The sequence below is a fragment of the Equus caballus genome, chromosome 2 (assembly GCF_041296265.1).
Source record: "Equus caballus isolate H_3958 breed thoroughbred chromosome 2, TB-T2T, whole genome shotgun sequence".
NCBI classification, from domain to species: Eukaryota; Metazoa; Chordata; class Mammalia; order Perissodactyla; family Equidae; genus Equus; species Equus caballus.
Window position 1 is genome coordinate 95,849,747 of NC_091685.1, and position 24,031 is coordinate 95,873,777.

Below are 24,031 nucleotides of genomic sequence, written 5' to 3' on the forward strand. Positions count from 1 at the left end.
TTTTAACCTCAGTTTCTTTATCTGTAAAGTAAGGACGCTAGGGGCCAGCCCAGTGGCATAGTGATTAAATTCACATGCTCTGCTTTGGTGGCCCAGGGTTTGTGGGTTCAGATTCTGGGCGTGGACCTACACACTGCTCATCAAGCCATGCTGTGGTGGCATCCCACATATAAAAAATAGAGGAAGATTGGCACAGATGTTAGCTCAGGGTCAATCTTCCTAACCAAGAAAAAGAAAATAAGGAGGCTAGATTGCAAGGTGTCTAAAGTACCTTCCAGTGCCTAAGTACATCTGTTAAGGTCACAGCTTGGTTATCAGCATATGATCAAATTCATCCACGTTATTTGAATCCTCAGAACCATCAGATTTGACACCTGAGGGAATTCCTCTAGTCTAATCATCTCAATTTTCCAAGTAGGAGAAAAAGTGCAGAGAAACTAAAGTTATTGTCTTTGTTACACAAAGAGGCAAAACTGGGGTTTGTTATATGTCTTAGATTCCCAGCTTAATTCTTCACTAGTAGTTCATTCAGTTAATAGGGAGCACAAGGCATTGCTACGCATTCTGCTGCCTCTCCATATGAGCTTCAATTTCAAAAGAGGTCTACCTATCCCTAAAAGCTAGATTACAATATGATTGGGCTTACAACTCCATGTGTTGACTATAACTAAAGGGCAGTATTAGTAGATTTTGAATTGTTTTCATTTCACACTATCTTGCACCAGCACCAGCACCACCAGCAAAATGCTGCTACAATGCAATTCACTTCACTTATTTCCAAATAGCTACTTTCTGGGTCAAAACAACTAAAGTAACATGCCACCTACAACTGCTCTGAAACAACTCTGCTTCATCCTAACTCACTGTACCCCAATTAACACCTTTCTATCTTGGAGGAATGGGAAGATGGAAGTTTCATAATCTCCTTTACATGGTAGCTAAGCCAACATATTCTTGCTTTTACACTGGGATCTTTGCCCGACATGGCTTGATGATAAGAACAGCAAATATCACCATATATTTACATATCTCCTGCTTTATGAATATATCAGTTGGGAGGAGGGAAAGCAATTAATCCCAGGCAGTTCCTAGTTAGATGAAGAACCAGCAAGGGCAACTGTCTCCCTCTGGAAATCCATCCTGTAGGTCCTGGAGAAATAAGGTGGTTTGTGGAATGCCAAGTCATACTGAGGAACTGATGCCAAATCTGTGAAGATCTCTTGGGAGAGAGAAGGGAATTGTATCTCAGTTTGGCAGCCTAGAGTGGGACAGAGTTGGGGGCCAGAAGTGGAGGATGAGATAGGGAGGAGGGTTGTAGTTTCTATATCCAGTTCCCTCTCTCATTTTCCCTGAAATGTAGGAGTGGGAGATGCCTGCCTCACTGCACATGTTAACCTTGACTAGTACTTTCTGGCTGGGCCTGGACTGTGGGGCAGGCAGAACCTGAAAAGCTGGCAACACAATTGCCTAAGTCCATACCTTGGGTCCCAGTAATTGCTCATCCCATCATTACCACCAGACAGAGGGGTACCTACAGTAAGAGACTGGGAAGGGTCCTTGGAAAAGTGGACAGTCACAGAGTTGTTAAATCCATAATGCCACAATATAGGCTCTTCAACCTGAAGCGTACCCCAACACCAATACATTTGGAGGACTATAAGCTAGAGCCACAGATTTTGCCTCTTGGCTGATATACTAGTGAATGATGACCTCAATTTAAGAAAGAGAAGCTTACAGGGAAGAATACATAGTAGAACTCTGTAAAAGAGAGACAAAAACTGAAAAAATGTATGCCACATAGGGAAAGTCTAGTGGGACAGATAAAACAAGAATTTAGAAGAAGAAAAAATACTTTGTAGAACAGTAAGAAGGATTTTGGAAAAGTGAATCAGGAGCAAGAAATTATGAAGAAATAATTGGGTATAATAAATATAAAAAGAAGCACAAGCAATAAAGAAAATAATTAAGTAGACAAGTTTGAATTCCAGAATGAATACTGATGGAGAGTGAAAGCCTGAGCTGTACAATTAGATCAGACAATATCCTGGAAGGCATTAGGAGCTAACAATTAGATGGGGAAAAATGAAGGAAGAGTCAAGCGACATGGAAGATGAAGTAGAAATTTCTACTTCTCTCTATTTGTTATCTGAAAAAAAAGGAATATAAGAAATAAGTGAGAAAATAATACTATTTTTCCAAAATTGTAAACATAAGACCACAAAATAAAAGAGATGATAGTCTGGCAAAGAAGAAAAATTAAAAACAAACCCACACTCATATTCAGGCATATTTTAGTGGCAATCAAGAAGATTTAAGCCAAAAAGAAACTTCAAAAATATTCATTAGAGGGAAAGCAGACAAAAGTCATACCGACATCTGGCTTCTCCAAAGAAACAACGGAGGCAAGAAAATAATCGAGTAGACGCCTGGTGATGTTGAGAAAAATAATCCTGTACCTAGAATTAAACATCCAGGCAAACCAATATTTAAATGTGAAGGCAAAATTAATATATTCACAGGCATATAAGATCTCAGAAAAATTTTGCCTTCATTGACTCTGTTTGAAATTAGTTTTGGAGAAAGCAAAAAGATATAGGAAGCAAAGATAAGTAAAGAATTAATAAAGTTTACTGCTGTTTAATTAAGCAAAACACATAAAGCACTTAGAATTCTGCCTGGCAGATAGCAAGCACTCAGTAAAAATGAGCTGTCATTATTCTCTTTGTCTCTAGTACTCTGTTAAATAGTTGCACTCAAGCTTACATTCTCATAATTTCCCAAAACTAAAGGAAATGCTTTTTAAAGTTTTGTATTAAGTATGATGTTTACTAGAGATTTTTTAGTAGACGTTATTCACTCATTCATTCATTTGGAAGATCCATCCCTTCTTCTCAAGCTCAAAGAGCTTGATAATAACTTTTTCTGCGTCCATTAAAATTATGTTGATAGATTTTCTCATATTGGACCATCCATACAAGACTCAAGTAAACTCTATTTGATTGTGGTGTGAGTGCATTCCCGCTGGGGAGGTTGTGCTGTGTGTTTTACTTTTGGGTTATGTTTTTTGTTGTTTTTAGCCAATTTAGGGGGAAGTGGGTGGCCAGGTCCTTCTTCCTAGTCTGTCTTAGTCTGGAAGGTCAACTGAAATCTGTCCATCCTGCTGGTATTTGAAATACTGGTGGGGCTTTCAGCATCACAGCAACACACAGCTGCCACAGTATGACAATCAACAGACAGGTAGTGTGGTTCCCTAACCGGGAAATGAACCCAGGTGGTGTCAGTGAGAGAGACAAATCTTAACACTAGATCACCAGGGCTGGCCTGTCTTATGTTAGGTAATATTTTATTGAGTATTGAAATGCCATTGATTTTTTTGTTAATCTTCTGTTTAGCAACCTTGCTTAATTCTTTTAACAGTTTTAGTAATTTGTTAATTTTCATGGCTTTCATTTACAAATAATGATAATTTTATCTCCTCCCTTTTAATTTTTATGTTTCTTCTTAGTTTTCCCAGCAAGGTAGCACCCGCTAGGTGAAGAGTGCAGGGTCTAAGGAGAGAGCTGGGTTAAACCCCATTTCGACCTAACTGTGGACTCTGGGTAAGTCACCTCAACTCTTTATACTTCAATTTAGCCATCTGAAAAGTGATGAGAAGAACACTTCATGGAGTTGGGGAGGGTTGCACAGGTTAAAGTGTTTGGCTGAAAAAACATGTTAACTAATGAAATATTTATTAATGAGGTTAAAAATGAGAGATACCTAACCCAATCTCTTGGAGGTTTAGGAAAATAGTCAAACTGAGCCCTCTGGACCAGGTCAGCAAGTCAGGAGAAAAGGGCGAGGAAGAGATGTTGGATGACATAGCGCTCTTCCAATGGGGGAAGCTCATGTCCACATGTTCAGCAAAGAAGGCAAGCATGGCATGATTAGAGAACCGACAGTAGCTCAGTATATTGGTTAACTCAGCTCTTTATATATAAATAGTAACTTCTCCACCAGATAATCTTACTAAAGGAAATCATGTTTAATTCATCTTTTTATCCCTTACAGCACTTGGCAGAGAGCCATGCACAGAGAATGCTCGACAAATATCTGCTATTGTTTAGGAGAGCTTCCGGTCTGCTGATAATCTACTTGGATTCAAAACCATAGCCTGCAAGCCAATGCTTTACAAACTGCAGAGGCTGAGAGTAACGCACCTTGAATTATGAAGGTCAAGCTTTAGAAGAGAAATACCACAATGGCAAATCTAACAAGCCATCATAAAACCACCAGTATAAAGTTTTAGAGGTCCTTCACAAAACAATGAGAATGAGGATCTCACTGTCCAGGGGTACAGTCTAAAGATATAAAAGACAGATTTTTTTTTAATCTGACATTTGGGATTACTGCAAATTTTAAAGTGACAATAAAGATGCTATGACTGTAAATTTGTTCTCTTGGATTCTCAGGAGAAGAGGCACTATATAAATTAAATATTAACAACACTATTTTTTCAAAATTTCCCTGATCTTTTTTACTATTGAATTTTTTTTTCATAATACTTGACAAGTATAATAAAGAAAATGAAAGAATTTCTATGAAAGAATTTAGAGAATAGGGTGTGCCTTGTTTCTGTTTCCTTTCATTTACTGAAATATTTACTTTGCAATCTATAAAATTATCCTCTCAGTAAAACTGGCACAAAATATTAAACAGCTCTTTTGTTTTTTTTCTTTAGTTCTAAACAGTTCATTCTAATCTAAAAAGCTCATAAATATCATCCTAAAAATGAATTTAAGGTTTCTGTCTGCAGCCTGGCCCAACTTAGGCCCTCAGGAAATTCTATTTCCCTTCCTGATCCTGACGATGAGGAATATTCTGGGAATGGTTTTCCAACAGCTATGTGATCAATGATGATTTATTCACAGTCAAATCTAGTCAAACTTTTTTCTCAGAATGTTATATTACTTGACCCCTCAGCAATACGTGATAGATGACTGACAACAAAAATAACATTAGTAGAGGTCTGCTATGTGCAGGCAAGGTGCTGGCGCACGACACAGTGTTTCCCAAACGCCAGCCCTTCCAACTCCATCAGCACAATTCTCGTCACCCTCTGTACCACCTCTATCATTTACACAAGGAGAGAGGAAACATGAACACAAATCAATACAGTAGAATACTGCAGATACTAAGAGAGAAGCATCCGTCAGGTGGAGAGAGCTCAAAAGACGGATGTGGTCAATATGTCCAAGGTGCTAGAAAGGAGGTAAAATTGGGGTTTTGCCAGGATAACTTCATAAAGGAAGGGACTCTTTAAAGATGGGTACATTAAAAAAAAAAGTGGTGATAGATACAGAGAACAGATAGGTGGTTGCCAGAGGTGGAGGTTGAGGGGTGGGTGAAATGAGTGAAGAGAGTCAAAAGGTACAAACTTGCAGTTATGAAAAAAAATAAGTCCTGAGCGTGTAATGTACAGCATGGTGATTATAGGTAACAAGACTGTATTGCAACAGCGACAAGCACACACATACAGAGATAAGACTGGTGGTTACCAGACGGGAAGGGGAGAGTGAGGAGGGCGAAAGGGCTGATAGGGCATGTGTGTTCCGTGACAGAGGGTAATTCGTCTTTGGGCGGTGAACATGATGTAGTCTACACAAATTGAAATATAATGATGTACACCTGAAATTTATACAATGTTATAAACCCATGTTACCTTGATTAAAAAAATTATAAATTAAAAAAAATACTGTATTGCATATTTGTAAGTTGCTAAGAAAGTAAATCAAAAGTTCTCAGCACAAAAAAAAAAATTTGTAACTGTGTGGTGACTAACTTTATTGTGGTGATCATTTTGCCATATAGAAATATCGAATCATTGTTTTTGTGTAACTGAAGCTAATATAATATGTCAATTATACCTCAAGTAAAACAATAAAAGATGGTTCCTAAGAATTGGCATATGCGGGATATAAAATCCGTCATGAGAGCAGTGGACAGAGCTAGCAGGACAAGCAAACATGGGCTAGAAGGTGTGAAAAGCCTCACATTCTCTTTTGAAGACCTGGAAACTGACATTCGCTGGACACTTCCTCTTTCAGAGTGTCTGGGTCAGTAACAGTCCCTCCGGTCTTACGTGACCCCAAAGCTTCCGTACTCGCATCTGCCTCCTGTAGAAATATTCTGACAGTTGGCTTCAGTCAATAATTCCTCGTTACTAACTCACAAACCAAAATCTCTTGTACAAATAGCTCACTCAATCTTCAGGCTAGTACTTCTAATGACTTACAGGACATTTTCAGTTTTGTGTTCCGCTTTTATCTCACTCTTGATATTTCCAAAATCAAGTTCATCCATTTCCCCACCTCACCCCCATGTTTTAGCTGTAACGCATAACTGTTCAGGCAATGTTTACCTTTCCTGTCTCCCAAGAGTAAAATCTTGAAGTCACAGCTTCTCCTTCCTGCACTTTGCCCCTCCCACTGAATCAAGGCCAGTCAAGTGCTTACAAGAAAGCCTGGCTCACACTATGCACTCAAAATTATTAGTTGCTAAAGGACATAATTCAATGAATAAATAAAATGTATAAATTAATTAGATCCTGGAGCTGGCCCGGTGGCGCAGTGGTTAAGTTCGCACATTTCGCTTTTCTGCAGCCCGGGGTTCACCTGTTTGGATCCCGGGTGCGGACATGGCACCACTTGGCAAAAGCCATGCTGTGGTAGGCATCCCACATATAAAGTAGAGGAAGATGGGCATGGATGTTAGCTCAGGGCCAGTCTTCCTCAGCAAAAAGAGGAAGATTGGCAGTAGTTAATTCAGGGCTAATCTTCCTCAAAAAAAAAATTTAATTAATTAGATCCTCCTTGAAATAGCTCTTTTTATTTCTCATTACTTTTAACATATCCTACTCTTTAGCAACCATTCGCCAAATATTTGTTGAGAGACAGCCATGTGCCAAGCACTGACAGACGATGGGGATAAAGCAATGAACAAAATAACAAAAATACATGCTCTCCAGTAGCTCATGTTTGAATGGGGAGAGGCAGGAATTAGCAAACAAATAATTAAATACAACATATAAGTTCATAGTCCCTTAATTGAAAATATTGTCTCTAAAAACAGAAAATTTTTGCTTAATTCACTGATTAACAGATCATGAACAGAGCTGACATAAAACTAATTTATAATCTATATTTGTTTCATTTCGGGGAGGTACCTGAATCAGCTTGATTGTTACATGTATATAGTAAAGGCATTATATTAGGTTACATAGTAAAGGTGTTACATTACTGTATCAGTCTGCTCTGCTAGGGCTGCCATAACAGAATACCACAGGCTGGGTGGCTTACACAACAGAAATTTATTTTCTTGCAATTCTGGCTGCTGGAAGTCCAAGGTCAAGGTGGGGGAAGATTTGGTTTCTGGTGAGTTCTTTCTTCTTGGTTTGCAGATAGCCATCTTTTCGCTATGTCTGCACACGGCCTTTTCTCTGTGCTTGTCTACTCTCAGAGTCTCTTCTTTTTATGGGGACACCAGCCTTATCAGATTAGGGTCCCACCCTTACAATCTCATTTAACCTTAATCATCTCCTGAAAGCTTAATCTCCAACATATGGATGGAGAGTAAGAGGGTAGGGGAAAGGCACAATTCAGTCCATAACAATTACCTTTCCAAGATCTGAAAAATATCTCAATTCCAAACACATCTGACCCTAAGATTTTGGTAGGGTGCTATAAAGCTATAGTATGTCAGATAGTTAGAGGTGTCTGGAGAAGAGTTTAAGCAGAGAATGCTGGTGGGAGTGCAGTTTGAAGGTTACCAGTCAGGAAAACCTCACTGCAAGGAGATATTTGAGCCAAGCACTGAAGGAGGTAAGGGAGAGGGCCATATCTGAGGGAAGAGCATTCTAGACAGGGGGAACAGTAAGTTCAAAGACCCTTAGATCAGAGCAAAGCAGTATGGTTAATGAATGGAAATGTCAATATGACTGAATCTGTGAGCTAAGGGAAAAGTAGTATAATAAAGGTAAAAATCACTTATGGCCGCATTGACCATTGTAATGGAATTTGGCTTTTATTGGAGGGAGATGAGAAGGAAGTGAAGGGATCTGAATAGAGGAATGGCATGACCTAATTAATGTTTCAACAAGATCACAATGTGTGGCAGGTAATCTCCAAAGATGGCAGCCATCAATCAATGCCTGCCTTCCATAAACAAGTATGACACACGCTCCATCAAGAGGTGGAGTCAATGTCCTCTCCCCTTGAATTGGGGTGCCCCTCTGACTTGCTTTTACCACTAGAATGAGACAAATGTGACCATCTGGGAATTCCATACTGAGGCCTTAAGAGCATTTGCAGCTCCCACTTCTGCTTTTCTGGAAGCTAGATGCAACGTAAGGAGTCTGACAATCCTGAGGCCATCATGCTGTGAGAAGTTCAATCTAGTCATGTGGATAGACCAAGCGGAGGAGAACAAAAGAAGCAGCCAACAGGTAGAACTCCATATATATTACCCAATGTCTTGAGACAACAGAGACAGTCCTCGATCTTTGGAGTCATACCAGCTGAAACCACAGACATTGTAAAGTACAGACAAGTCATCGCCACTGTTTTCTGTCCAAATTTTTTTTTTTTTAAAGATTTTTTATTTTTTCCCTTTTCTCCCCAAAGCCCCCCGGTACATAGTTGTGTATTCTTCGTTGTGGGTTCCTCTAGTTGTGGCATGTGGGACGCTGCCTCAGCGTGGTCTGACGAGCAGTGCCATGTCCGCGCCCAGGATTCGAACCGACGAAACACTGGGCCGCCTGCAGCGGAGCGCGCGAACTTAACCACTCGGCCACGGGGCCAGCCCCTCTGTCCAAATTTTTAACCTCAGAACCTTGGACAAATAAAATGGTTCTTATTTAATACCCTAAATTTGGGGGTAGTTTATTACGTAGCAATTAATAACTGACACTGAAATTGATATGAGACCAGGCGGTGGGCAGACACCTGAAGACAGCAAGGAGTCTGTTAGTGAAGGCTAGAAAGGCAGTGACAAAATTATTGGAGGCTGGAGAGAGGGCAACTCATGTTATATAGTTGCAAGATGTTTGGCAACACTGTCCCCTGCAATAATAAGGAAGAAAGAAAATGTATCTAATGAACTCGTGGACCTGGCTAACAAGGTTTTTGAATGTGATAATTGGCTTCTTTTAGCTGCCTAGGATTAATTACAGCAAGAGAAAGATGAACTAAAGTTTTCAGCAGAATTTAGAGGAAATTATTCAACCCAGGACTTGCTAGGTTGGAAAATAAAGCACCGTCATTCTTGCCTCTCTAGGCAGCAAGAGATTCTCAAAGAAAGAAGGAGTCTTAGGCCAAAGATTAAATCCAGAGTTTATTAGTACAACGTGCTCTCAGGTTAAAGATCAAATTAAGTGTGTGGCTGGAAGATCTCTCACCAAGATCTTTATAAGATTTAAGGTAGCACCTCCTATAACCTGTCAGCAAGACAAAAGTGCTTCTAAAACCTTCAGAACTTCTACAGTATTCTGACTTGTAGACAGTAAAGAGAAGCCTGTCTTAAAAGTTTTGTGGGTATGTCTTTTTCTAATGGAGCGAACCTCAATAAAATGTATAGGAAGCACCCAAGGCTTATAAGAAAAGTGTACAAAAAAATAAAATAAAATAAAAAGCACCACCAGTTAAACAAAAGGGACAGCCAAAAGATCTCCAGATCCCTAATTCTCTATGAGCAAGAAGCAATGTTCTTCAAACATTGCTAACAAGGGCTAATGTTTATGGGGGAAAAAAAAAAGAAAGAACTAGACAAGGCGTCTATAACTTTCCAGCCAGCCCAGCTGAGGGGCCAGACATGAAGGAAGAAACCTTGGATGTTTCATCCCCAGCAGCCTAAGCGAAGCCAACCAGCTGAGCGTAACCCAGACTGCAGAATCACAACAAAAAACAAATATTGTTCTTTAAACCACTTGGTTCTGGGGTGTTTTTTGTTTTGTGGGTTTGTTTGTTTACTGCAAGAAGGGCAGATAACTGAAACGTTCTGGCTGCTATGCTGTGCTGAGAACAGACTGGCGGGGGTTAGGGGGAAAGTGTAGCAGTGGGGAGACCAACTCTTGCAATAATACCATGAGACATGACAGCAGTGGCTTGGACTCAGGTGGCAGCACTCAAAGTAGTGAAAAGGTCAGATGTGGGATATATTTTAATGGCACAGTTAAAAGATTTAATGGCAGATTAAATGTGGGATGTGAGAAAAAGAGAAGTTCAGGACAACTCCAAGATTGATTGATTGATTGATTATCTATGTAACTAAAAGAATGGACTTGGCATCAAGTGGGAGAAGCAGTTTTGGACGTTAAGTCAGGAAACCAATGAGCACTAGTATCCAATCAGGATGTTGAACAGATTGATGGATATGAGTCTGGAATTCCAGGAGAGTCATGATTAGAGATATGAATTGATGAATCATCAGTATATGAAGGCATTAAAGGCCATGAGACTGGATGAAATCACAAAGGGAGTGAGTACAGACAGAGAAAACACCTAAAGACTGAGCCCTCAGTCTCCTGTATTTAGAGGTTAGGGACAAAAGGAGCCAGCAAAAGAGATTGAAATAGGTGTTGGTGAGGTAAAAGGAAATTAAGGAGAGGAGGATGGGCTGAAAGCTCTCAGGTCCTTTCAAAAGGGCACAGAGGAAGAGAAGCAAGCACTAACCACTTGAGTTTAACATGGGGGTTCTTGGTACTTCTGACAAGTGCATTTTTAGTGGGGTAGTGAGGATGACAACCTGGCTGGTTCAAGAGAGAATGAGAAGAGAGAAATTGGAGACAGAATATAGTTGACTCTGAAAGTTTTCCTATAAAATGAGGACAGAAAAACCAGGTCATAGCTGGAAAGAAACATGAGGTCAAGAGAGGTATTTTTTTTTTTTTAAATGGGAAAAATTATAGCATGGCAGCATAGTGATGGGAAAGACTCATTAGAGAGGGAGAAAAATTGATGATGCCGAGAAAGAAGGAATTACTAGGACTATGTCCTTGAGTAGACAATAGGAATGAGACTACACACTTGAATGGGTGCAATGACTTCTGGCTGGTTCCCCTACCTCTAATCTGTTGTTGCTTCAATAAATCCTACCCCAGACTAACTTTTCCAAAATACTGTTTTTATTATAATATCCCAACATTATTTTTGCTGTATTACTTATGTTTCCTACCTGTTTTACATTCCTCTGCTTAGCTGTCAAACTGCTGAATGCTGTAACTGACTCTCATTGAAGTCAGCACAAGTCAACTATGTGACCAACCATTGGCTGGATACACGCGACACATAGTCATGTTTTTATTCAAAATGTAACTGTAGAGACAGACACATAATAAGATAAAGTTACACAGGTAAAAGCTATTATAGGGGAATGTAGACTGCACCAAATGAATTCACATAAAGGAGAAAATAATTCTGCCTGGGCAGTAGAGGAGGGCAGCAAAAGTTATAGAAGGTGGGCATTTTGAGCAGGATACATGAAGGATAACAAGGAATGAGAAGGAAAAGCTCTTGACACAGAGGAAGTGTGACCAGAGCTGAGGCTGGAAGAGAAGACTAGCTGCAAAGGCTATCCAAGTCCCCAAGCCTGGCTGGAACCAATATCCCCACTGTCCTCAGTGGGAAGCCTCTGCAACAGCCAGACTTTGTTCTTAACTGTTTCCAACTCCTTCCCCAGCCCCCCATTCACACTTTGTTTTAAGCACAATGTGTCATGGTAATCCACAAACCAAGGGTACGGGGTGAGTGGTAAGGTTGAAATAGATCAGAGATCTTCAAAGTGAAGAACAGGCACCCCTGGGGAACCCACGACTTTCCAAGGTCTGTATGGGCATAGAGAGTTCTAAAGGAACCAATTTCCAGATCCACTATTTCCTTAGGAAGCTCTTTTTATAAGTGATATGCCTGAAATATGCCTGAGGCAAGCAAATTTCTAGCAAGTTCTCCTTTCCCACTTCCCCTTTCATAATTACCCTTCTCCCATTTTACCAAAGAAAGGCATATATCATGCCCCCATCCAGAATCTTATCATGTGGCTTGCCTCTCCAGGGTGCCTAATAAAGGTGCAATTGGAAAAAACCTTCTTTTATGAAAATATTGATATCAATGCTACCCACATCTATGTCTATGACGTACATTTCCAATACAGTTTAGTTTTATGCCTAATAATTACTTACGAAAAGTAAATGAGTTATGGGGCCAGCCCCATGACTGAATGGTTAAAGTTGCTCACATTCTGCTTTGGCGGCCCGGGTTCACAGGTTTGAGTTCTGGGTGCAGACCTCCTCCACTTGTCAACCATGCTGTGGAGGCACCCCATACAAAAAAGTAGAGGAAGATTGGCACAGATGTTAGCTCAGGGCTAATCTTCCTCAAGCAAAAAGAAAAAGAAGATTGGCAATGGATGTTAGCTTAGGATCACTCTTCCTCACACACACACACACACACAATTTTAATTTTGGTTAATTGTGTACTAATATTTAAAATACCATAAAGAATAATTTTTAACAATAAAATTATTTTAAAAATTAAATTTAAATTTATATATTTCTTTTTGTTGAGGAGTAAGAACAACAAAGTTGGAAAAAATACATTCTAAAATTTCTAACTGTAAAATTTTCAATTTAAGAGTAATTATTTGAACACTTTTGAGGTCAGTGGTGACCGTGTTCGAGGGGTATTCCATTTCTTAAATTTCTATTGGAAGGCAGATGAGCAAAATGTCCAGCGAAGAAAATGACATGATACAGGGGATCATTGAAAGTGTCACTGGGCTCCTTTCGTGTGTCACTGTGATAAGCAGAGCTCCCCCCACCCGCCACTCAATCTTACAAACATTATATTTTTCTCTTTTAGGATCATTTTCAGTTTCAATTCTTTTACTTGACAACTACTTTCTGTTATTCTCTTGATCATCTCTACGTCCAGTCCGTCCTCGGAGGAACCTTAGCATTTGGAGAAGAAACAACTATGTATTGTTCAAAGATGATCAGCTAACAGGCATTCAGACGTTTTTATCCATTTTTCTGTGGTCGATATACAGTGCTCCGCCTTCTAAAAATGACCTACAAGACATCCTAGACTCAGAGCAGGATAAAACACTGCAAAATAGATGATACACATACCCTGCCTCCAGATAGAAAATGCATACAGATAGCATTGTTGAATTGAACTGAGATCAAAGAACCTCTTATTTCCTATTTCTGATTCCAGCACTGAATAACTTAAAAAAAATGCTAACATTCTTTGACATAAAGTAATAAATATATATAATTGATAATAGTTAATTGGTAAATTTCACTGTTAAATAGTAGTGAATACATTCCAGTACTGGCTAAAACTACAAATGTTCTCTCAACTCCCCTATGGAATTTTTCCATCCAATCTATCCACAGAGGATAGCAGCAAGCACTTAAGAAATGTTAACCTCAAAAGTCTCATGCAGTAATCTGTAATCACGAAGTAAATAAATCTAAGAATTAATATTAACCTAAACAAATAAGTTGGTTTCTTGCCAACCCTCATACCACAAATCTTTCTGAAAAGGGGACTTCCCAATCATTTACTGCACCACCTCAGTTGTGATATAATGGGAAATTCTTCTGCTTTGATCTCTCCACAAACCCCAGCCTTCTCCTTTGATGGTTGGATAGACATGTAGATCAATGGATACAGACATATAGATCAATCCACATTTGTCTACTATTCTTGTCAAGCTCTATCTGCAAAATCTGATGCAAATTAGACAAATGTTTACATTTGGGAACCACAAAAGAAATGTCTCCAAGGAACTAAATACGTATAGACGCTCATGTGAATATTATTTGATCAAAAAGATAATCTTTAAATATATAACTAATAATGTCAATCACACAAGTACCATATAAGCAATACTTTAAGACCAACATTCTAGCATTATAACACTCAGCATCAAAATGAAGAGTGGTTGATTGTCACTGTCAAACTGTAGGAAATATTTCTATGGAGATAGTAGCATCTTTCATAAATACCAGTGCTCTTAAACCTGAATGGGTTCAAATCCCAGCTCTACCACTATTTAGCTCTGTAACTTTGAGGAAGTTATTTAGTTACTCTACGCTTCTCTTTCCTCAGCTGTAAAATATAGTCCATACCGCCATATAAGTTTATTATGACCATTTTTAAAAATACACACATACTCGGAACAACTCCAGCACATAATGAGAACTCAGCAAGTGTTAGCTATGATTCATATTATTTCCCATAAGTCAAGTTGCGGGCCTAAAGACAGTACTCTCTGTATTATCATTAACTAACCTTCAAAAGAATAGTTACATAATGAATGAAACTTAACAGTAAACTCTAAGAGTGACAGGAAGAAAAGAACAGCCCTCTAAGTTTTAAAATGTTTCAAAAACTGTTTTGGGTCCAAGAGTCACTTAAAAAAAAACTGATTAGAGTTATTGATATTTTCTCCAGAAAAATCCACTTACACACAACATTTCCGAGCTTCATTCACAGTCTTCCTCAAGCCCACTCAGAGCCAGCAAACCTGAGCTGCAGAACATTCTAGGGCTTAAAATCCTTCAATTATCAAATTCTACTTCAATAAACTTTAAATCACTGTTTTCCCCTATCCTCCAAAGAAGTTTACAAACATGCATTTCATTGACAAATATTTTGTCTTGTGATATAGCTGTTGACATTTATATATTAATCTCATGGATTAAAACAAAAAGCATCAAATTGCTTTTCTTAAACCCACCAGTAATCTGCAGGAAAATTCCAAATTCGAGAACTATAGCTTCAAATCAGCTTCTGGAGTTCCCAGCCCAAATCAACAGGGAGCAGTGAATCCAAAAGCATGGGAACACTCTGCCTATCAGAGGTTCTGGACCAGCGGCCAATCAAACCCCTCTCTGTCACTCTGTCACAGAGTAGGTGATACTGTAGGAAAAGTCACTCTGAGTATAACTAAAACTTTGAGAGGAGAAAAGAGAGGGAGAAATGTAAGGATGCGACATTAAAACACAATCATAACAAACTTTCAGAACTTTCTGAGACTTCTTAACTTTATTAAGTAAAATGTAAAATTTTTCATCACTTTTTAAATCTAAAGTGGTTATTGCTCTGTCTTCAGTTCTTTCCCTTATCTATCTTTATGTTGCTTTCCTCTGTACCTCTTCCCTCTGTCTACCATGCTGACCACACCGCTTTTTAATAAAGTGACAGGAGTTTAAAATTTAAGCTATATGGGACCTTGATGCTTTCAGTGGAATAGTTCACCTTGCAGGCTCTGCACAGCAGCATGCTGTAACTATACAGATTTGATCTGTTTATTCAATCAAGTCAATAAAGCCTCTTTAGGCACACTAGCAAGATGAGGATGCCTATCAGTTACAAGTAGATGGCATTAGCTGTGTCATAACATTAGAAAGGAGCTTTAAAAAACGTAATGGAAAATCGCTAATGACAACCACTTTACTTCCAGTTTTGAAACTCCTGACTCACCCTATTTAAGAATCTATTATAAGCATCATTTAAGAACAACCTTGCTTTATACATATGTTGAAGTTAACAAAATCTTAAATGCATCGAATTACATAGTACAATTTAAATGAATTGAAGACCCTGGTAACACACAGTCTCAAAACACTTTAAGCAATTAACTAGATTTTCATTTAAAGCCACTTTGAATAAGGATTTTATTGTGCTACAATCTCCTGCATTTCTTCCAGGTTTCTAATACTGCTTTTCTAAGAGATAAGTGGCTTGTCCAGAGTTGGAACTAAGAGACCCAGACCTGATTGCCAAACAGTGACCATTCCTGCAAATTCCTCTCCCTAGGAAGACAAGTGTCCTGATCAAAGAAGAGAATAATTTGATTTTGCAAACAAAACTGAACACAGACACGCGAGCTCGCACACACGTTTGCACTGGCAGGCAGGAAGTTTGGAGGAGCCAGGGAAGAAGCGGGGAGCTGCAGTACCTTCTTGACCTTTCTGAGCTCGATCAGGTGCAGAACTCAGCGCTCTGTGCTGCCAGACCGAGTCTTTTCCGAAACGGCAGCTCGGCGAGGGCAGCCATGCGCAGGTTCCTCGCTCTCCGCCTGCGCCCGCCCCCCGCCCGCAACCAGCGACAGCAAAAGAGCGGAGCGCACGGGGGAGCCGCGCGGGACCGGCAGGTGGACGAGCAATCTGTGCTCCTCTGGAAGCAGAGGATAGCGAGGAGAGCCCACGAGAGGAATAAAGGGTTGGAAGGGAAAAATCCTCTGCAGCTAGCGCAACCGAAAACTGAAGTCGCTGGCAAGTGTTTCCCATAAGTGGGCAGGGCGGCCGGACCGGCAGCTTGTCGGGTGAAACGGGTGGATCCGGCCGGAGCTGGGAGGCGCCCGATACGAAGTCTTTGGGGAAAATTCCATCGCCCTTTCAACCACCACCACCTCCCCTCTCAAAGCGGAGAAGCCGAGCTCTGTACCTCCATGGACTCCGGGCTGCAGAATCGGGGGCGGCAGGCAGCGCAGCCGGGCTCCTTTGCCGGGCCTCGGCTTTTCTATAGACGGCAGCGAGCGAGTCAGCTGGGGTTCCCCCGGGCGCCCTGAACCCGGGGAGTCCCAACCCCTAGCGAAAAGAAAAGTGAAAGAGAAAGAGCAACAGAGGCGAAGATAAACACCCCCAGCGGAGGCTGGGGGAGGGGCGGGCTGGCAGCGGCTCCTGGTGACTGCCCCAGGTGTCGCACGCAGCTCCCTGCTCCTTGGCTGGGACGCCCGGCAGGTGTCCGCCACAGTCGGGACGCCCAGGGGCGCAGAACCTGGAGGGCGAGCGGGGGGTGGTCCAGGAGCAGGAGGGTGGTCCTCCTGCAGAGGAGGCGCGAGGAGATGGCCCGGAGTCCACCCCCCGCGATCACGGCTCCCAGCTTGACACGCCGGCTTCCCCAGCGAAGCCTGGGAACCGAGGCGCGGTGCGTGTCCAAGTCGCCCAGGGGAAAGGGAAAAATGTGTTGAATCGGGATGGGAGGCTACTTCAGACCAGCCCCTTGGCTCGCCGCGCAGGCTAGAAGAAGGAAGGCCTTGAAGTCTTACTAGAAAAAACATTGGAGGAAGACACCTGGGCGACTGCTTTGTCCCAGGCAATTGGCACGGAGGGTGAACTTGAAGGAATAAACCCGTCTGCGGATCACTTTTCCAGTCTAGGGCGTAGTCGAGTGTAAACATTAAATGGGACCATGTGAAACGTTATTGTAGTATTTTACAGTTGAAAGAAGGGACTGAGTTCTTTGAGGCTGAGTGATCTCCATGCCACACAGTCAGAAAAGGCCTCGTGCTCAGTTTTGGAAGCTCTGGGGAGAACCTGGCACACACGGGAATCGCTGCAAATCCCTAATGAAAGATGTTTCATTTTCAATTATGTCACAGAAAAATGATAAGACTCCCTTAAGCTTGGTAAAACATTTAACTGTGTTTTCTTTTCAGAGCATATATGTTAAAAATAAAATAGAAAGATATTAGAAGTGATTTAAATATTAAATGTGCATAAAGTTCCTCTTAAAATCTTCCTATTTTTATGAAAAAGTTGAGCTCTAGATAGTCTCTATGGACAAAACAAAATAAGTGAGCTATCAAAGTGTAAAAACACTTTTTTACAACCATTCAAAATGTAACCATCACTGGAAATTATATTTAAAGAAATGAAGCAATCATTTTTTCTGTCCAAGACAATGTCGTGTTGAATTTTCTCATGATAATGCCAATGGTTTCAAATCCGGTCAGACTTAGTCATAGCGATATGCTGAAGCTCTGGTTTACAGAATGAACATGCGTTGTGAAAGCAAGCCAGCAGCTGGATTGGATTCTGTTGCAAAAGAGATAGCAACCACAAAAGGGATAAAGCGTATGCATATGTGAATATAGAGATTAGGAAGGGAGAAGTGGATCTGTGTCTCCAGCCCCAACTTTAGACTGCTGCAGAGCTTCTTGGACTCCTGTAAAGTGAACTCCTCCCATGCCTTCTTCAGCCTCCTTGTCAGTGCTGTGTGCCCTGCAGCTCTTGGCTGAAGTAGCTGGCCAGAGAGTAAGGCACATCACTGGCCACACTCAGCACCAACTAGAAGAGCCAGATATGGCTGCTGCCAGAGGACACATCATCACATCCCTGGTGCGCTGGGGCTGCCCAGGAGCACCAGAGGAAGTTGTTCTTAGCTGAGGCTTCCCAGCCTGTGGGCTCCACTTGTCCCCAGAACTGGCAGGCCTCAATGTCTGACAGCACCCTTTTAACATGTGGCCACCACAGAGTGTTCTGAGCTACTGGGAGAGGTTTTCACAACACTATGAAACTCAAGGGAATTTTCTTCATAGAGCTGGGCTTTAAAGTACAGTCTGACTACATAAAAATAATAAAATTGGTCTACAAATATTGGTCAAGCTTCTTTTTTTTTTTTTTTTTTTTTTGAGGAAGATTAGCCCTGAGCTAACTACTACCAGTCCTCCTCTTTTTTGCTGAGGAAGCCTGGCCCTGAGCTAACATCTGTGCCCATCTCCCTCTACTTTATATGTGGGACGCCTTCCACAGCATGGCGTGCCAAGCGGTGCCATGTCCGCACCTGGGATCCGAACCAGTGAACCCCAGGCCGCCGAGAAGTAGAACATGCGAACTTAAATGCTGCGCCACTGGGCCGGCCCCCCATCAAGCTTCTAATATATGTAAGTTCTGGAACAAGATGGGCTGAATTATATGATATATAAAGCATTTAGGCAGATTGGAGAGATAACATAAACAACAATACAATGAAATTAAAAATGATCGAAGTCATGATAGGCTTTGCTCTACTTCTTGTTTCCCAAATATGTAGGTCAAATTTATTTTCTTAATTACAGAAAAAAGAGATTTTTGAGTTATTTATGTAAGTGCCTACAAGTCAATGAAGGTGGGTTTTCAGCATAGTTTGTTTTTGTTGCCCTGTGCTCAAACAGAAAAGTCTAATATATCCTGCTTGTATTTTCAGTTGCCACAGGCTGTTTGGCAAGATATTGAAAATTACTCACACCAATGAACAAATAAACTCCACTGCATAAATTAAAAACAAAGACCAAGATTCATGAAATAATTTGAAACTGCCCTAAGATAAGTAATGAACTTATAACATGGAAAGCAGTAAAAATTAACTAAACCTCGCAGAAGTGACTGTAATAATCTTTCTTTGAATTCAAAGAATTAACAATAAAATCATAGTTTAATAAATGTTTAATATCTGATTTTTCATTCCAAAGACAATGTTTGCCAAGTGGGCAGTTGTCTGTAAAATAAATTACTGATAAATGTTTTCTATAGCTTTTGAGGCTACGTGGAAGAAGTTAAAAGTCAGCTTATCTGATTTAGCGTTCAAAGTCCATGACTGTGACCTTATTTATGGTCCTCCTGGGAAGAAACCACAGGCCAAGAACAGGTTGATCTTCTGGTCTTTGAAAAAACACGGCCCAGGACCCCTGGAGTTTCCATTTTGGTTAAAATGTTCCTGAAATGCAGCCTTGCCTAAAGGTTGCTCCCCACCTCTGTTGTTTTGGTGATCCTAACAATAGAGGAAATACTTTTCTTCTTAAAGATTACTTAAGTTTTCAAGAGCTTCTTAAATTGCTGCTTTTTCAGAGGTACAGTAATACTAGCTAATATATCTATAGTTCCTACAGTGTGTCCCTAAGTACTTGCTAAGTGCAAATGTTAACTCATTAAATTTTCACAGCAGTGCTATGAGATATGACTATAATTATCTCCATTTTACAAATGGAGAAACCAAGACCCAGAGAAATTACCCGACTTGCCTAAGGTCACATGTAACTGAGTGGCCCAGCAAGAATTGAACTCGGGTAGTCTGGCTTGAGTGCACACACTACTCTCTGCCTCCTCTAAACTGATAACCACTTTCCATTGCTTCTAAAACAAAGGGCTCATGAGGAAAGGGTTCCTAAGAAAGAAGCCATTGACTGTATCTGTCAGTCCAGTTTCGTTTGCCACCACCAGGGAGGAAACTCATTAGTTCCCTTGAATTTCTGTTTCCTGAGCTTATTGTGTTTCTGTAGGGAAACTGTCATGGGCATTGTAGTCCTGCTACAAACATAGGTTATTTGAATAAAGTGACTGACAAAGGTTGGCAGAGCATGGCAGCAGGTTAGAAACAGCATAACTAGTAGCTGACAGATTCTGGCCAGTTCCTATTAGAGATGGGTGATTTTGTTTGAACTGCAGTGTCAGAGGGTACCCATGGCAAAGGAGGAGGAAGGACACCTAGTTTCAAGCTGGAGATGAATTAAAAACAGTTAAATAATAATATACTTAGTTTTTAATGTATTTAAAAGTATATGGAACCTTCAATGTTTTGGTACTTAGGAGCACAGGAGAAGGAGTTTAAATAGAACCAAGAGATAATTTAAGGTGCTAACAATACTATTCTGAAGAGTCTTTTAAGGGTGACCTTACTGATCAAAATCTAGTTCAAAAAAACACTAACTACCTTACTTAGATTTATAATGAAAGTACATCATCAATGTACACAATATGAATTGTGTTGGCATTTTATTTCAATAACTGTAAAAAGGGATTTTACTTTTCGTCACATATACTTGCTGACATATGGAAAATAACACATTTCTTGAATTAGTTCCATAGTTTAAATTTATGCATTTTTTACAACATGTAATAGCTTTAACAAAAAGGTCTGAACCAAAGTCAATACCAATAAAATGTCTATCTCAACAAAGTTAAACTGACACTGATTTTGATTTTGACCCTGTGGTTGGAAACAGGCCCTCAATAAATGTTTGTTCAATTCTTGCTGAAAAATAATTTTACCTGTCATTTTATAGTTTTAAATTCTTGCTAGAATCAAAATCTGATGACTTACAGATATTTGTCTATGTATATATGTGTATACATGTACATATATGCATACATATTACACACATATGTGTATGTACATAGTAGCTCTTTGTAAGTTTCATGAAATAATTTGATAATTTACAAAACCTAATTCTGTGGTTTGTGTGTATACTTAATCCTACAATCACTTTTTATTGTTTTTAACTAAACTTTCTTCCAAATGTTTATCAAAATCAATTTTCAGAAGCACTCTGACATGTATCAACCAAACCAATAGAAGGCTCATAATCATTGGTTAAAGTATCACTCGTTTTGTTATTATGGTAATTGTTGTGTGGGAAATTACCTTGATGAAATGGTAGCCTCCAATTACTACTCTGGAAGTATCATAGCAAAAAAGCTTACACACCAAATTAAGATATCCAAACAACATGGTTTATTGAGTCAATCTAAAACTCACAATAAGAAGCAAAAGAAAAGAGACAGGGTACCAGATTAGCACACTTAGGGTAGGGTACAAGTGGGAGAGGGACCTCCCTACCCAGATCCTGAGTTATACAGTGTTTGTACAACTTCTTTCCCTGTCTCTCTCTCTCTCTTTCTCTGCTACATCATCCTTCTCTGATGATGGTGGGATGATGAAGAGCAAAGTTGAGGTTTGAATAAGGATGGGAGTGCACAGATGGAAGCTACCTAGGGCCGAAATACCTGCTTGCTGTATCAGAGACACAGGAGCTAACACACATCCTATGACTTTTGCTCATATCTCAATAACTACTAGCTCATTTACTATGATTAACACTTCATAGGAGCTATAACGATCTCATTGTTTTCTCGTTCTTTATAGAAGAATTTAATATTCTTTAATAATGCATATTATAGTAATTCTTTGTGATATTCTTTTATTTATTTGTGACTAATATGCTTTGAGATTCTATTATGTTTATAAGTGTTTGTCCTGCATCAAGGGTGATGTCCTCAACCAAAGGCCCTCCTGACCTATATGATCATGACAGCTCTTCTTCTGAAGCTGCATCCTTCACATCTATGCCATTGCATCTTGGATCTCAATGACTCCCTGAAATGAAGCCAAATTTGCTATATTCCTATGGGATATACATATATAATCTTAAATGTTTTGGTACTTCGTAGAGGGGGAGAAGGAGTTTAAATACAACCAAAAGAGGATTTCATGCACTAGCAATACTATTCTGAACAGTCTTTTAAGGTTGACCTTATAGATCAAAATCTAGTTCAAAAACACATTAATTACTTTATTTAGATTTATGAGAGTTTATTTTATATATAGCTATATAAACATATATATAATACAATATGAAAGCATAATATATATATATTCATTGACCTGCTCCTGGAGGCTATCTTCTACTCATGCTTTATATTTCGTGTATGGCTATGTCCTAGATATAAACAAGAATAGTGTTTAACAGCTTTGCAAAGTGTGTTCTGACAATTTTCCAAATTAAACAAGCAGCTTTTAAATAAAGCATGGATTAAAGAAGAAACCACAGAGGAAATTATAAGATACTTTGAACTGGAAGATAATGAAAACAAAATATATGAAAACTTGAAGGATGAAGCTAGCATATTTCTTAGAGAAAAATTTATAGTTATCAATATTATATTACAAATAAAAAAGGTTGAAAACAATAGTATAAGCTTCCACCACAAGAAACTAAAAAAAAAAAAAAAAGAGGAAAATACAAAGTTGAGAGAAGGAAGGAAACAATAAAGATAAAGATAAGAGCTGAAATGGAAGATAAAATCAATGAAAACAAGTTATTTATTTGAAAATATCAATAAAATTGGTGACTCTCTAGCTAAATTGATCAAGAACAAAGAGAAAATACAAAATTACCAATATCAACATTGAAAGAGGAGAAATCACTACATACACTATGGACATAAAAGAAAAATTAAAAAATATATTAAAAACAACTTATAGCAATAAATTTAACAACTTAAAGGGTCAAATTATTTGAAAGCCACAAGTTACAAAGGCTGACACACACAATAGAATGTTTAAATTATATCTATTATAGAAATTTAATTCATAATTAAAATCCTTTCCACAAAGAAAAGTCTAAGCCCAAATGGCTTCATTGGCAAATTCTATTAAACAATTAAGGAAAAATAATGTCAATCTTTTTTTTGAGGAAGATCAGCCCTGAGCTAACATCCACCACCAATCCTCCTCTTTTTTGCTGAGGAAGATTGGTCCAAAGCTAACATCCATGTCCATCTTCCTCCATTTTTTATATGTGGGACACCTGCCACAGCATGGCTTGATGAGCAGTGGGTAGGTCCACACCCGGGATCTGAACCAGTGAAACCTGGGCCACCGAAGCAGACCATGTGAACTTAACTGCTATGCCACCAGGTCAGCCTCTAAAATAATGCTCATCTTACACAAACTCTTTAACAAAATATAGGAAGAAGAAATACCTCTCAATTTATTTTATGAAGCCAGAATTATCCTTTCAAAACCGTAGATGTTACATGAAAAGAAATCTACAGAGGAATATCTTTTTTGAACATAGCACAAAATTTCTCAACAAAATATTAGCAAATCTAATCCAATGTATAAAAAGCATAATACATGTGGAGCAAACAGTATTATTCATGTAATGCAAAGTTGATTTAACATCTGAAAGCCAATCAATATATTTCTGCATATTAATTGAATAAAGGAGAAAAAGCATTCAACGAAATTCAACATTCAGCCATGATAAAACCCCTTAGCAACTAGAAATAGAAAGAAATTCCCTCAAACTGGTAGAGGGCATCTACAAAAAGTCACAGCTACTAACTGATTTTATCGCGAAAGATGAAGGCTTTATACCTAAAATCAGATACAAGCAAAGATATCTCCTCTATTCAACTGATTCTGGAGAGCCTAGGCAGTGCAATAAGACAAGAAAAAGAAAAAGAAATCATAAAGATTGGAAAGAAATAAGTAAGCTGTGTGATTTGCAGACAATAGGTTCCTGAGGAACACATCAAAAAAATTCCTAGAACTATAATTGAATTTAGCAGAGTCACAGGATATAAGATAAATATATATAGATAAATTATATTTTCATAAACAGCAATGAATAATCAGAAACTAAAATTTTTTTCAATGTAATT

The 24,031-nt window shown here is 39.2% G+C and overlaps 1 protein-coding gene across 49 annotated transcripts in view; it reads right to left on the bottom strand.

Moving 5' to 3' along the window:
• Nucleotides 1-24,031, bottom strand: part of IL15 (interleukin 15) — a 122,399-nt gene that overhangs the window by 63,629 nt on the left and 34,739 nt on the right. For 5 of the 49 annotated variants that reach the window (XR_002802821.2, XR_002802820.2, XR_011429904.1 and 2 more), the window contains exon 1: nucleotides 16,491-18,413. The exons of 12 other annotated variants lie outside the window; for them this stretch is intronic. Coding sequence is in view for 2 of the 37 variants with exons in the window: in XM_005607778.4 (XP_005607835.2) it covers nucleotides 16,491-16,496 (6 nt within the window). In the remaining 35 variants the exon portion in view is untranslated. Of the gene's footprint in view, nucleotides 1-11,208; nucleotides 11,349-14,778; nucleotides 14,994-16,002; nucleotides 18,414-24,031 lie in introns of those variants that run through there. 32 more of the 49 variants (XM_023626241.2, XM_070245161.1, XM_070245067.1 and 29 more) reach the window with 22 other exon arrangements.